This window comes from Quercus robur, chromosome 1, assembly GCF_932294415.1.
Source record: "Quercus robur chromosome 1, dhQueRobu3.1, whole genome shotgun sequence".
Lineage (NCBI taxonomy): Eukaryota > Viridiplantae > Streptophyta > Magnoliopsida > Fagales > Fagaceae > Quercus > Quercus robur.
The window spans coordinates 27,566,353-27,579,106 of NC_065534.1; the positions used below are offsets into that span (position 1 = coordinate 27,566,353).

General features: G+C 32.1%; 1 protein-coding gene across 1 annotated transcript in view; it reads left to right on the forward strand.

Moving 5' to 3' along the window:
- The window catches only part of LOC126727926 (uncharacterized), a 29,073-nt gene extending 18,426 nt beyond the window's left edge, over positions 1-10,647 (forward strand). Inside the window, exon 3 of the mRNA XM_050433830.1 lies at positions 10,467-10,647. Coding sequence (XP_050289787.1) covers positions 10,467-10,610 — 144 coding nt within the window. The 3' untranslated portion in view covers positions 10,611-10,647. The remainder of the gene's footprint in view (positions 1-10,466) is intronic.
- Positions 10,648-12,754: the final 2,107 nt, after the last annotated feature.

A 12,754-nucleotide genomic window follows, 5' to 3' on the forward strand; every position in this document is an offset into this window, starting at 1 on the left:
AGAAACACCCCCAAAAGTCTTCCTTTATGATCAATAAATGGCAGAGTAAAATCTTGATGAGACAAGTATCCATCAAATCCAACTAGGAGCTAGATAGCTAAAGGATGAGAGAAAGTGGCTATAAAAGGAGGAAGGGAGCAACAGGGGAGGGGGTCCAAAAAGAAGGAGAGAGAAAGTTTAAGCTAGAACTAGAGAGTGTTAAGAGAGATTTTCTTCTGAGTTTTTTACCCTTTGAATCCTTCTCATGTATCTCGAGAACATTGTTCCTTCATATATGAAAGCTTGATTCAGTCTACATCTATCTTTATCTTACTGTTTGATCTTCCCATTGTGGATTTTTTTCCCATCTTTTAGAAATTAGTTGTGTGGATCAATTACTTCCATCACAGTTCCCTTTTTGGGTGTTTTTGACCCCACACTAGTGATTCTAGAGAATTTAAAGATTCTCTTATCCACTTTGGTTTTGTAGATTTTTGATGAAGTTGTTTTATCAACATGTGCATATCAAAAATTATAGAGAGCAATAAATAGACTTACTATTATTGAATGTGTGATTGATGTAGTATATAATTGTTAATTATTGACTGAGTATTGCTAGGGACATAACTTTCACCACAAATTTTGCTACAACTTGCTCACGTTTTAAGTTGTGAGTGGTGGAATTGTGGACCCACCACTTTTACTCCACCACTCACAATTTGTCACATGAGCAAGTTGTGGTGAAAGTTATCCTGAGCATTACTCTATTGCACTATAGTTATGACATGAAAAAGAGATACCCAATGCCCCATTGTTGGATTTTGTGATTCATTGACAGTGAAGTGCGAATGAGAAGAATAAGACACCATAGGTGGACTATTGCTCTCGCTAAAACTAAAATCCCTTTGTCATGTTCATTGAAATTCACATCGACCTCAATCCCAACCATGTGCTGCAGTGCTTCACTGCATCTCATACTAAGCAAGCTTGTATTGAACAAAAAAAAAGGAAAAATAGTTACGAATATGAGTTTCACATCCAACTGCAAAGGATCAAAAATAGAACAGCTGTAATTTCTAAAGTTTAGAAATGTCAAAAGTAACTAATAGTTCATTAATAATCTTGTCGCTTAACTAAGTATGTTTTGATATTTCTAATAGAGACGTCCAACGTTCATATCCCTCTTTTTGGTATCTTTAAACTAAGATTTTAGTCAAATAAGTGTATAGAAGATTTTCAAGGACAAGATTATGAAAACTCACCTGTACAAAATGTGGAATAAGGACAAGCACATATGCAAACTCGTTACTCATATAAAGAAAATTTGGTGAGATGTCTATGTTGTTATGATTTGATGTGCATCCCAACTACAAAACCATATCTCTCCCAGTCCCACAGTGAGAATGAGAAACTGTGGTACCTGGCCCATCGATGAGTTTTAATCATGTTTTGAACTTTTGAGAGTATATTTTATTTTTCCCTAAAGTTTAAGTTACATTTTTGCCACTCAAATATAACATCTATACCATTTTAGTACCTAAATTTTAAAAAATTTTAATCCGACATGTTCTTTAAATTTAAAAATTAAAATATTTTTATCCGTAAGTGGGGTGTGGGGATTATTCAACTTTGGACCCACGTGAGGGGCAGATTAGCTGAAAGGCCGCACATTATAATCATATTATCATAATTTTTTTTTTTTTTAAACGATATCATCATGGGTTAAATGAAAACTATTATTTTTAAAGGTGAGAAAAGAAAAAAAAAAAAAAAAGTTACTCCACTTTATATTGTTTTTAATAGAAACAACTTTAAATCCTCCCCTCACAATTATCAAATTATTTATAAAAAAATTTGGATAAACCATCACAATTATTTTAAGAGTATAATGCAAATTACACCCTCTAAATTAAAATCGCCACCATGCACTTTTCTTTATTTTGTGCACCAATGACTGCCACTAGAACTTGAAAATTTGCCCTATGTACTTGTTCTTGTATCTTTACAAATGTAATCCCTCTGTGGCGCTACTTGTCATGCGGTTAATTGAAAACTTAGTAAATTGTTTTCAACAACAACCAAAAAAAAAAAAAAAACCCTTAGTAAATTTAAACTATGCCAACACCCCTATAGTCATTCTCTTCTTTCTTCCTCAATGGGAGAAGCCTCTCTCTCTCTCTCTCTCTCTCTCTCTCTATATATATATATATATATATATATTAAGAGGATTCAGAAAGTTAGTTATTGTTGTTATTGCTTTTTTTTACTATAAAAAATATTCCTACCTAAAACTTAAAAATGGGGTTAAAATAGTAAATTGACAAAAATAATAAATTCCTACTTCTGCGTTGAAATGCCTTCCTGTTTCTAATAAACTCCTACTTTTACGTTGATTTAAATTTCTACTTCTACTCACTAACTTCTTACAAAATATGATTACTTTTTTGTTAGTTTTAAAACTCCTCCAATCTACAAAACTCACCCCACGTATTTTTTTTTTTTTTTTTTTTTACTTCATCATGATGTAATTGTTTCTTCTATCCTCCTTTTTTTTCAATTTAAAAAAAAAATAAAAAAATCATTACACCCTTAGTTTTAGTTGTTTTTTTTTTTTTTTTTTTTTTTTTTTTTTTTTTTTTTGTGTGATTGGAAAAAGTAGAAATCTCAAATTATAATAAATGCAAATTATTAATGTGGGGCCAGAGAACTTATGACCCGGCCCACTTTGCGAACCCAACATCATTTTGGGGTCGTTACAAATTGAGTCCTTACAATTAATCTTTACCCAAAAAATGGAAGAGCCTCTAAGCATGCGCGTAAGCGCGTGCTCAGAGTCAGAGGCTAGTATATATATATATATATATATATATAGGGTTGGGTTTAAGTTACACCTGTTGTAACTCTAAGCAATGTTACATTATCCAATAACTTATTATTGGATCCATATTTTGAAAATCCAACTGTTGAATTACATGTTTTATATGTTCTTAACATGCATGTCAATTTTCATGCCAATCAAATGTAATTTACCATTCGATTCATAAACTCATCTTTTATGTATTATTTTAAACTACAAAAATTTGAATTTAAACAATTAATTGATGACATGACTATCAATCTTTGATCACCTTGAAATTTTGTAAGCATGGAGAATATATGAAAATAATGTAATCTAACGGTAGATATGTCAAAATTCATATCCAATTAAGAAATACTGAATGGTGTAACATTGCATAAAGTTACACCAGATGTAACTTGAACTTAACCCATATACAATCAAATATATTTGACTTTTGGTTGACCTTATAATATGGTACCACATAAGTTTTTAAAGTCTTTCAAATTTCAATTTTACATGTCATTATTCTAACATATTTTTAATTAAACTTAAATTTTATTTTATATTTGAACTCTCCATTAGAATCTTAGTATATTATATTTTCTTCAAATAGTAAAATATATAGTTACATATACAAACACAATCATAATAAATGCTTAGTGCTAGAATATTTGATTCCATATATAGCAATAGAGGGATTACATTTGTAAAGATACAAGAACAACCTATTTGGATTGCACGGGTTGCAAAAGACTAGTTGTGTTTTATCGATTCAATTGCATAAATGGTCCAACTAAACAACCAAATTGGTTTAGGTATTGATTTATTGGTATGAAATGTTGGACTAAGCCTGGTTTATAACTATTGTCTCAACTCTCAAGCTTCTTAGACTATCAGAAAATAGAAATTAGACCTACAAATTAGGATGTCATGAAGTGAGTCCAAATTTTTTGTATCATTTTTCTTGCTCCACTTTATGTGGTACAAATAAAAATATGACACATGTCGACCTATTTAATTAAACGTTAAATTTATGTGAATTTCACCACCACCACCACCACCACCACCACCACCACCCACCCTTACTAGTGTCAATTTCATTGACGCCATCAACACCTCCAATCCTGGCCAACCATCATTGCCAAACCCTATGGTATATGGAATGGCAAGAGACGACATAAGTGACTAGAGAAGAGAGCTGAGGAATGATTTTAATCTTACTGCAAACAAGAAAATGTATAAATTTATTAAATAGTTGGACAAGTGTTATGTTTTCATTTGTAGAGTATAAAATAGAGTAAGATGAGTATTACAGAAAATTTGGATACGTAATGAAGCATTCTATATTAATAATTTTAGTATCGAAATATGCAGCAACCAGGTTGGCTTAAGATTAGGGGTGGCAAATGGGCAGGTTGGGTCATAAATGGGTTGGGTGTGTAATTACTAATTACCCATTTATCTACTTATGACCCGTTTATATATAAATTAATTATCCATTATCAACCCAATCCATTTAATTAGTAACCCACCCATTTAATCCAATATGACCCAAATACCTCTAAAACTACTTGAATACCCTCTTGATCTCCAAAATTACCAAATACCCCTACACTTCCAAAATTACCAATATACCCTTGGACATCCAAAATTATCCTCAAAATCACTAAAATGAGCAAAATATCGCCAAAATCTTAAAAATGAGCAAAATACCTCATGAAACCTCTAAAATGACCAAAATACCTCAATATCTCTAAAATTACCAAATATGCCCAAAAACTACTAAATTGACCAAAATATCTCTAAAATCTCTAAAAGAAGCAAAATCCATGAAACCTCCAAAATGATTGAAATACCCCCCGAAACCCATAAAATTATCAAAATACCCCCTAAACCTAAAAAATGACCGAAATACCCTACCTAAAAAATGACCGAAATACCATTGAAACTTATAAAATGACCAGAATACCCTCAAAACCTTTAAAATAACCAAAATACCCCCAAAACATTTTTTAAAAAATGACTGAAATACCCCCGAAACCTAAAAATTACCAAAATATCTCATAAACCTAAAAGATGACCAAAATACCCCCTAAACCTAAAAAATGATCGAAATACCCCCGAAACCTGTAAAATTACCAAAATACCCCCTAAACTTAGAAAATGACTAAAATACCCTAAAACTTAGAAAATGACTGAAATACCCCTAAAACTTATAAAATGACCAGAATACCCTCAAAACCTTTAAAATGACCAAAGAACCCCCAAAAGCTAAAAAAATTATCGAAATACCCCCGAAACCTAAAAATTACCCAATTACCTCCTAAACCTAAATAATGACCGAAATACCTTTGAAACCAAAAAATTACCAAAATACCCCCATAAACCTAAAAAATGACAAAAATACCCCCCCTAAACCTAAAAAATGAATGAAATACCCCCGAAACCTAAAAATTACCAAAATACCACTGAAACCCTAAAAGATGACCAAAATACCCCAAAAACCTAAAAATTTACCAAATTACCCCATAACCTAAAAAATGACTAAAATACCCCCGAAACCTATAAAATTACCACAATGCCTCCTAAACCTAAAAAATGAACAAAATACCCCCAAAACCTAAAAATGATCAAAATACCCCCAAAACCTAAAAATGACCTAAATAGAGGTTTGGGGTATTTTGGATGTTTCGAGGATATTTTTGATAAATTAAAGTTTCCAAGAGTATTTCACTCATTTTATAGGTTTCGAAGGAATTTCGGTAATTTTTTTAGGTTTTAGGGTTATTTTGGTCATTTTTTAGATTCTAAGGTTATTTCTGTCATTTTTAGATTTTTAGGCTATTTCGGAAAATTTCTTGGTTTCAAAGGTATTTTGGTAATTTTTTGATTTTGGGCTATTTCGATAGATTTCAAAAGTATTTTGGAAATTTTTTAAGTTTTGGGGGTATTTTGGTAATTTTATAAGTTTTGGGGGTATTTTGGTAATTTTATAAGTTTAGGTGGTATTTTGGTAATTTTTAGGTTTTGGGGGTATTTTGGTCATTTTTTAGGTTTCGGGAGTATTTCGGTCATTTTATAGGTTTTGGGGGTATTCCGATCATTTTTTAGGTTTAGGGGATATTTTGGTAATTTTTAGGTTTGGGGGGTATTTTGTTGATTTTTTAGGTTTGTGGGTATTTTGGTCATTTGTAGTTTTTTTTTGGGTATTTCGGTCATTTTTTAGGTTTTGGGGGTATTTTGATAATTTTAAGGTTTCTGGGGTATTTTGGTCATTTTATAGGTTTTGGAGGTATTTCGGTCACCTTTTAGGTTTAGGGGATATTTTGGTAATTTTAGGTTTCTAGGGTATTTTGGTCATTTATTAGGTTTTGGGAGTGTTTCGGTCATTTTTTAGGTATTTTGGTAATTTTTAGATTTGGGAGTTTTTCGGCCATTTTTTAGGTTTAGGGGGTATTTTGGTAATTTTTAGGTTTGGGGGGTATTTTGGTCATTTTTAAGATTTAGGGGTATTTTGGTCATTTTTTTAGTTGTTGGGGGTATTTCAATCATTTTTTAGGTTTTGGGGGTATTTTGGTAATTTTAAGTTTTCAGGGGTATTTTGGTCATTTTATAGGTTTCGGAGGTATTCTGGTCATCTTTTAGGTTTATGGGATATTTTGGTAATTTTAGGTTTTCAGGGTATTTTGGTCATTTATTAGATTTCGGGAGTGTTTCGGTCATTTTTTAGGTTTTACGGATATTTTGGTAATTTTAAAGTTTTGAGGTATTTTGGTCATTTTATAGGTTTTAGGGGGTATTGCGGTCATTTTTTAGGTTAAGGGGGTATTTTGGTAATTTTAATGTCTTAGGAGTATTTTGGTCATTTTTTAAGTTTCGGGGGTATTTTGGTAATTTTAAGGTTTCAAAGGTATTTTGGTTATTTTTAAGTTTCATGGGGGTATTTTGGTTTTTTTGTTTTTAAGTTTTGGGGTTATTTCGGTCATTTTCTAGAAATTTAGATTTTATGTTGTTTATTTAAATTTTAGATGAGTTTGAGTGGATTTGTCCATTACGACCCATATAATTAAATAACCTAATGGGTCTTTACCCATTTAACCCAAATATTTAAATGGGTTAGGTTATGACTTATCAAAATTAGATGAGTAATAGGTGGGTTTATAGAGATAGATAGAAATTGCTACTCCTACTTGAGGTATGACTAGAGGAATTAATAAATAACTTAGACTTCAAGTCTAGGAGTTCTAGGTCCATTCATGTTAAGTAATTGGTGGTACTGGTAAGAGTCACAGAACCTCATTATTTATCTGTCAAGTAACAGTGATATATCAATTTCTTCTTGTTTTGCTATAACTTTTGACTAATTTTAGCAACACAGTTTAATTATTTTACTTGATAGATTGTAACTAGTTATGCGTAAATTTTACATAAATTTATCATTTTTTCTTAAATTCGGACAAGTTAAAATTTTAGTTTATTTTTATTACTTTCTATAAGTTTTACTTCACTTTTTTTATACTATCTACGAGTTTCACACTACTATTCAATTAGTTTTTATACTTACCTACCAAAATTTGGTAAAAAAAAATTCAGTTTCAGCCGTCAACAAAATTGGACACGTTGAGACCATAAAGGCAAGAAAAAGATTTTTCACGTTAGTGACCCGCGTGATCAGAAAGTCTACGGAGACAAAAACAAAAGAACTGTCGAATTTTGTGTATCATTGCTGGGACCCCAATTCCCTATATATTCTAATTGCGGTGTTCCAATGAGAAGTCTAGGAAATGAAAAAGAGAGCTTGGAATTGGAAACACAGAAAACAAAACAAAACAAAAACCAAATAAATTAAGATGGAGAAGGCCAAGGAGTTTCTAAAACTGAGTTCGGAAGAATCGGAGAGCGTGTCGCGACTCACCATCCATCCTCACCAAGTCGGCCAGGAATTCAGTTTCTACGAGGACTTTGCCCTCAGAGGCAACCGGGTTGACCGGGTCGAACCCGGCTTCGTGGCCTGTACTTTCAGGGTCCCTCCTCGCCTCACTGTAAGAGATCATATCTCTCAACTCAACTCACTTTGCTGAAACACTTTCATTTTACATTTTTTGCTTTTATTTAAATAATCAGTTTGTTTCTTTTTTTGCTAATCAAATAATCAGTTTATTACGTTAGACAAAGTTGCTAAAAAATATAGTTTTTAGCCGCTCAAATTTTGGGCCCAATTTCACATAGAGGCTGTAAATGACTAAGTTCTACTTCTTTTACTGATTTTTATTTTGTGAAAATGTATTTTACGGGTAACAAATTAAATCATATAGTTTCAAAATGAACAATTTAAATTGGGAGTAAAAAAAAAAAAAAAAAAGTAACAAATTGACCCATCAACTTTTATTAAAACCCACGTAAGTTTAGAGCCAAACTTTTTCCAAACATAATGATGTTCCACTTAATTTGTTACTTATATATATATATATATATATATATTAACAATAAGGAATTGTTTAGTTATACCTTATAAACTATAGGCTTTCAAATGTTTTGTTTTTGTTTAATTATTATTTTGATCCCTAATGTTTTTGTTATGTGTCAAAATGATCCCTAATATTTCAAATGTGTGATATTTTTAGTCCATAACATTTTGACATTATTTAAATGGTCCATATCATTAGGTGGGGATGATAAAAAGCTAACGTGATAAACAATGATATCCATGTCATTTTTTTTTTTGGTTCTAGTTGAGACCAAATGGGGATCCATACTGAAGTTCCTAAAGCTTTTGCTTTCTTGAATTTTACCATTGTGAATTTGTACCCACATATATCAAATATGAATTTGATTTGTAGTTGATATTTTAAGTACTTGTTGTTCTTTGGAGCCATTTCAAATTTTGGCTTTCCCTATTGTTGATTTTGACCTTCATTTCTTGGACAGAGAAAGTTTGGCTCCAACTACCAATGAGAAGTAGACATTAGTTATTGTCATATGCGTCCATGACTCACTTAACCCAACTAATCAAGTGAGTTGTGTGCATTACATAAGACAGAATATATATTATTGTCCTATTGGTGGTTGAAGCCAAACCTTTTTCTTGGACCATTTTTTTTAACACTTTGTTTTTTATAATTACTAGTTGGTAACATGTGTAATACATTGATTTTATTTATATATGAAACTATATATTCTAGTATTATGCACATATTATTATTGTCTTTGTATATGAAATTATATAGTCTATTATTTAAAGAAAATATGATGTAGCAAGATTCTAACAGAGAGTTTGAATATAGATTATAGATGTTACTAAAAAAACCATTGGATGAGCGATTTCTTCTTTCCTCTATTAATTGTTACTCGACAAGATAAATCGATACAAAGAGAGGGAAAGAAATGAAACTAAGGTCTTAGGATGGAAGAAATTTAAAGTGTTGTTTTGTTGTCTTGATGGAGCTAGGATTAGGGATTTGAGATCCTAATTTCAGTGAGTTATTTTAAATAGGTTTTCCTTTTCTAAAAAAAAAAAAATATATATATATATATATATATAAATGCCACACGTCATTTGATGTTTTATTATTATTATTATTATTATTTTATTTTAAAAAGTAGACCACATGACATTCCATGTTGGATCAAAATTAATATTACTATTAGTCACGTCAATATATTTCTTCTACAATTTTACTGTTGAGATTAGTTTGACATAATACCACAAGATTAGGGACTAACCATTTAACAAACTCATATGCTAGAGACCAAAATGGTAATTAAACATTTTTTTTTTTACCCTTTTAAATGATCAGAATCTATAAAAAATTTATCAAAATAAAAAATCAATAAAAAATGAAAAAAAAATTATATGGGATTGGTATTTGCAGGATATATAGGACCGGAAAGTTGGCTTCAGGTGCAATTGCAAATATTGTAGATATAGCTGGCGGTTGTGTAGTCCATGTAGAGGGTCTCCCCTTTAATGTTTCAGTGGACATATCGATCTCATTTCTTTCAACTGCGAGGCCTGATGTAAGCTAGCCTTCATTTTAAAACATCTTCAAGTGTTTAACATGTATTTGGTTGATTTATATGTATTTTATTTAGACTGTACATGTGTTGTCATAAAACAATCTCTAGCTTTATTACAATTTGGTGAACAATCGTGAGAAAACCAGACAATAACAATGCTAATGAGCCAACATATACATTGCCTCAAATATGCATTTAAACATGGAAATGGCTTGTGTTCAGTGCATCAGTTTACTGAACACGTTAAGATACGTACCAGTGTCCAAAACTGAATATGTTAAGATATGGAAATATGTCCAAAATTGGACACGTGACCATATCCTAACATGTCAAGTGTACTGATGCACTAGACACAATCTCAACCTTTAAGTATGTTCTTAAAAATTAAAATTTTCGTTTAGAATATGGTTCCTAGGTGTTGACATTCAATTCTCAAGTATTCTACCTTTGAAAACGAAGGACAAATTGAATAATTTGGCAATCCTATTGGCTTTTCTACTGTTGGAACTTGGAAGAGAAAAAACTCAAAAAAGTAAAATAATAAGGCTTTGAGTTCACATTGAGAGCATTTTCGCAGCCTTTGGCTTGAGATTTGCTTTTGCAATTGATCTCCCTATATGGCGAATTGCAGGATGAGTTAGAAATTACCTCAAGGGCTTTAGGACAGAGAGGTGGTGACTTTGGAACAGTCGTTGTTATAAGGAACAAAACTACAGGGGAGATTATTGCTGAAGGACGGCATTCATTGTTTGGTAAACATTACAGCAAACTCTAAGCTCTGGATCCATTTCACATCAGTGTTATGAATGTTGACAAATGTGTTAGCGTTTTTTTATGTCGTGGGCTAACATAGTCATTGTTTTATGTATTTAATAAAACATGGATTAGTTGAAGTGTATTTTAGTAAGACAATAATAGATAGCGATCACCACATTGTTAATATTGGGTCTTTTTAGTGAACCTAGTACGAATTTTTATTTAATTATAGACAACCTTTAATTAGATGAGTTTGCAATTTTAGTTCTCATATTAAAAACGGCCCAATCCTTTACTTGCTAAAGGTTTGGCCCATTAAAACCACCATTAAAACCAAGACACTCTAATACTCTCTCACCATATGGCGTATATATAGACCATTTTTTTTGGTCTCAGTGTGACCCGAATGTGTGTGGCAATTGGCTGTTTTGGCCGAACATGGAGAGAGAGGGTTGCAAGGGAAGAGGTGTAACTAATTTTCCTCTCACACACACTCCATTCTCAGTGTTACTGGAACTTGTGGACTTCTCTCTTATTCTAGTTTCTAATCAGGTGTGTAATGCTGTATCTACTCCTTTATTTTGTTACAAATCTGTGCTACTCTGACTTAACTCCAAGGGAAAAGCCCAAGAGGTAAACCCAATCAAGGAGTGTGCTCGGCCCAAGGTATGATTGCAGATGGAACGTCAGACTAACCAATAGAAATCAATTAGATTCACAACCGTGGAAATCTGGGTTGGGAACCCTCCAAAGATCATAACTGAGGTAACGCCCTTGAACCTTCTTCTTGAGGTCATCAAGATACCTTGGATAACAGCTCTTTTCCTCAAATATGATCAACCTCCTTCCACCTTTCTCCCGAGGGACACAGCAAAAAAAATGCGGAACCTAATGAAACAGTCACCTCCGCATTAATGAGACCCTTTACCTAATGTCAGCCACATTGAATGTTGAATGACTTGCCTAAACAATGGAACCACTCCCAAAAGTCTTCTTTCATAATCAAGAAATGGCATAATAGAATCTTGATGGGACAAGTATTCCCCAAATCTAGCTAAGAGCCAGACAACTAGAGGATGAGAGAAAGTGACAATAAAAGGAGGAGAGCAACAGGGGAGGTGGTCCAAAAAGAAAAAGAGAAAGTTTAAACTAGAATTAGAGAGTGTTAAGAGAGATTTTCTTCTAAGTTTTTACCCTTTGAATCCTTCTCATGTATCTCGGGAACATTGTTCTTTCATATATGAAAGATTGATTTAGTCTACATCTATCTTTATCTTACTGTTTGATCTTTCCATTGTGGATTTTTTCTCATCTTTTAGAAATTAGTTGTATAGATCAATTACTTCCATCATAGTTCCCTTTTTGGGTGTTTTTGACCCCTACACTAGTGATTCTAGAGAGTTTAAAGATTCTTTTATCCACTTTGGTTTTGTAGATTTTTGATGAAGTTATTCTATCAACATGTGCAAATCAAAAATTATAGAGAGCAGTAAATATACTTAGTGTTATTGAATGTGTGAATAATGTAGTATATGATTGTTAATTATCACATTGAGTAATACTAGAAACACAATTTTCACCACAACTATTGTCACAATTTGCTCACGTGGCAAGTCGTGAGTGATAGAGTAGTGAATCCTCCACTTTTATTCCACCACTCACAACTTGTCACCTAAGCCACTATGTTTGGACTATATATTTATGCTGGCCTTATGACATGAAAAAGAGATACCCAATGCCCCAATGTTGGATCTTGTGATTCATTGACAGCAAAGTGTGAGTGAGAAGAATAAGACACCATAGGTGGACTATTGCTCACGCAAACACTAAAACCCCTTTGTCATGTTCATTGAAATGCACTTCGACTTCGATCCCAACCATGTGCTGCAATGCTTCACTGCATCTCATACTAAGCAAGCTTGTATTGAACAAAAAAAAAATAGAAAAATACTTACGAATATGAGTTTCACATTCAACCGCAGAGGATTCAAAAAGAGAACAGCTGTAATTTTCAAAGTTTAGAAATGTCAAAAGTAACTAATACTTTATTAAGAATCTTGTAGCTTAATTAGCATGTTTTGATGTTTCTAACAGAGAAGTCCAAAGCTCATATCCCTCTTTTCTTTTTGGTATCTTAGAACTTAAATTTTAGTCAGATAAGTG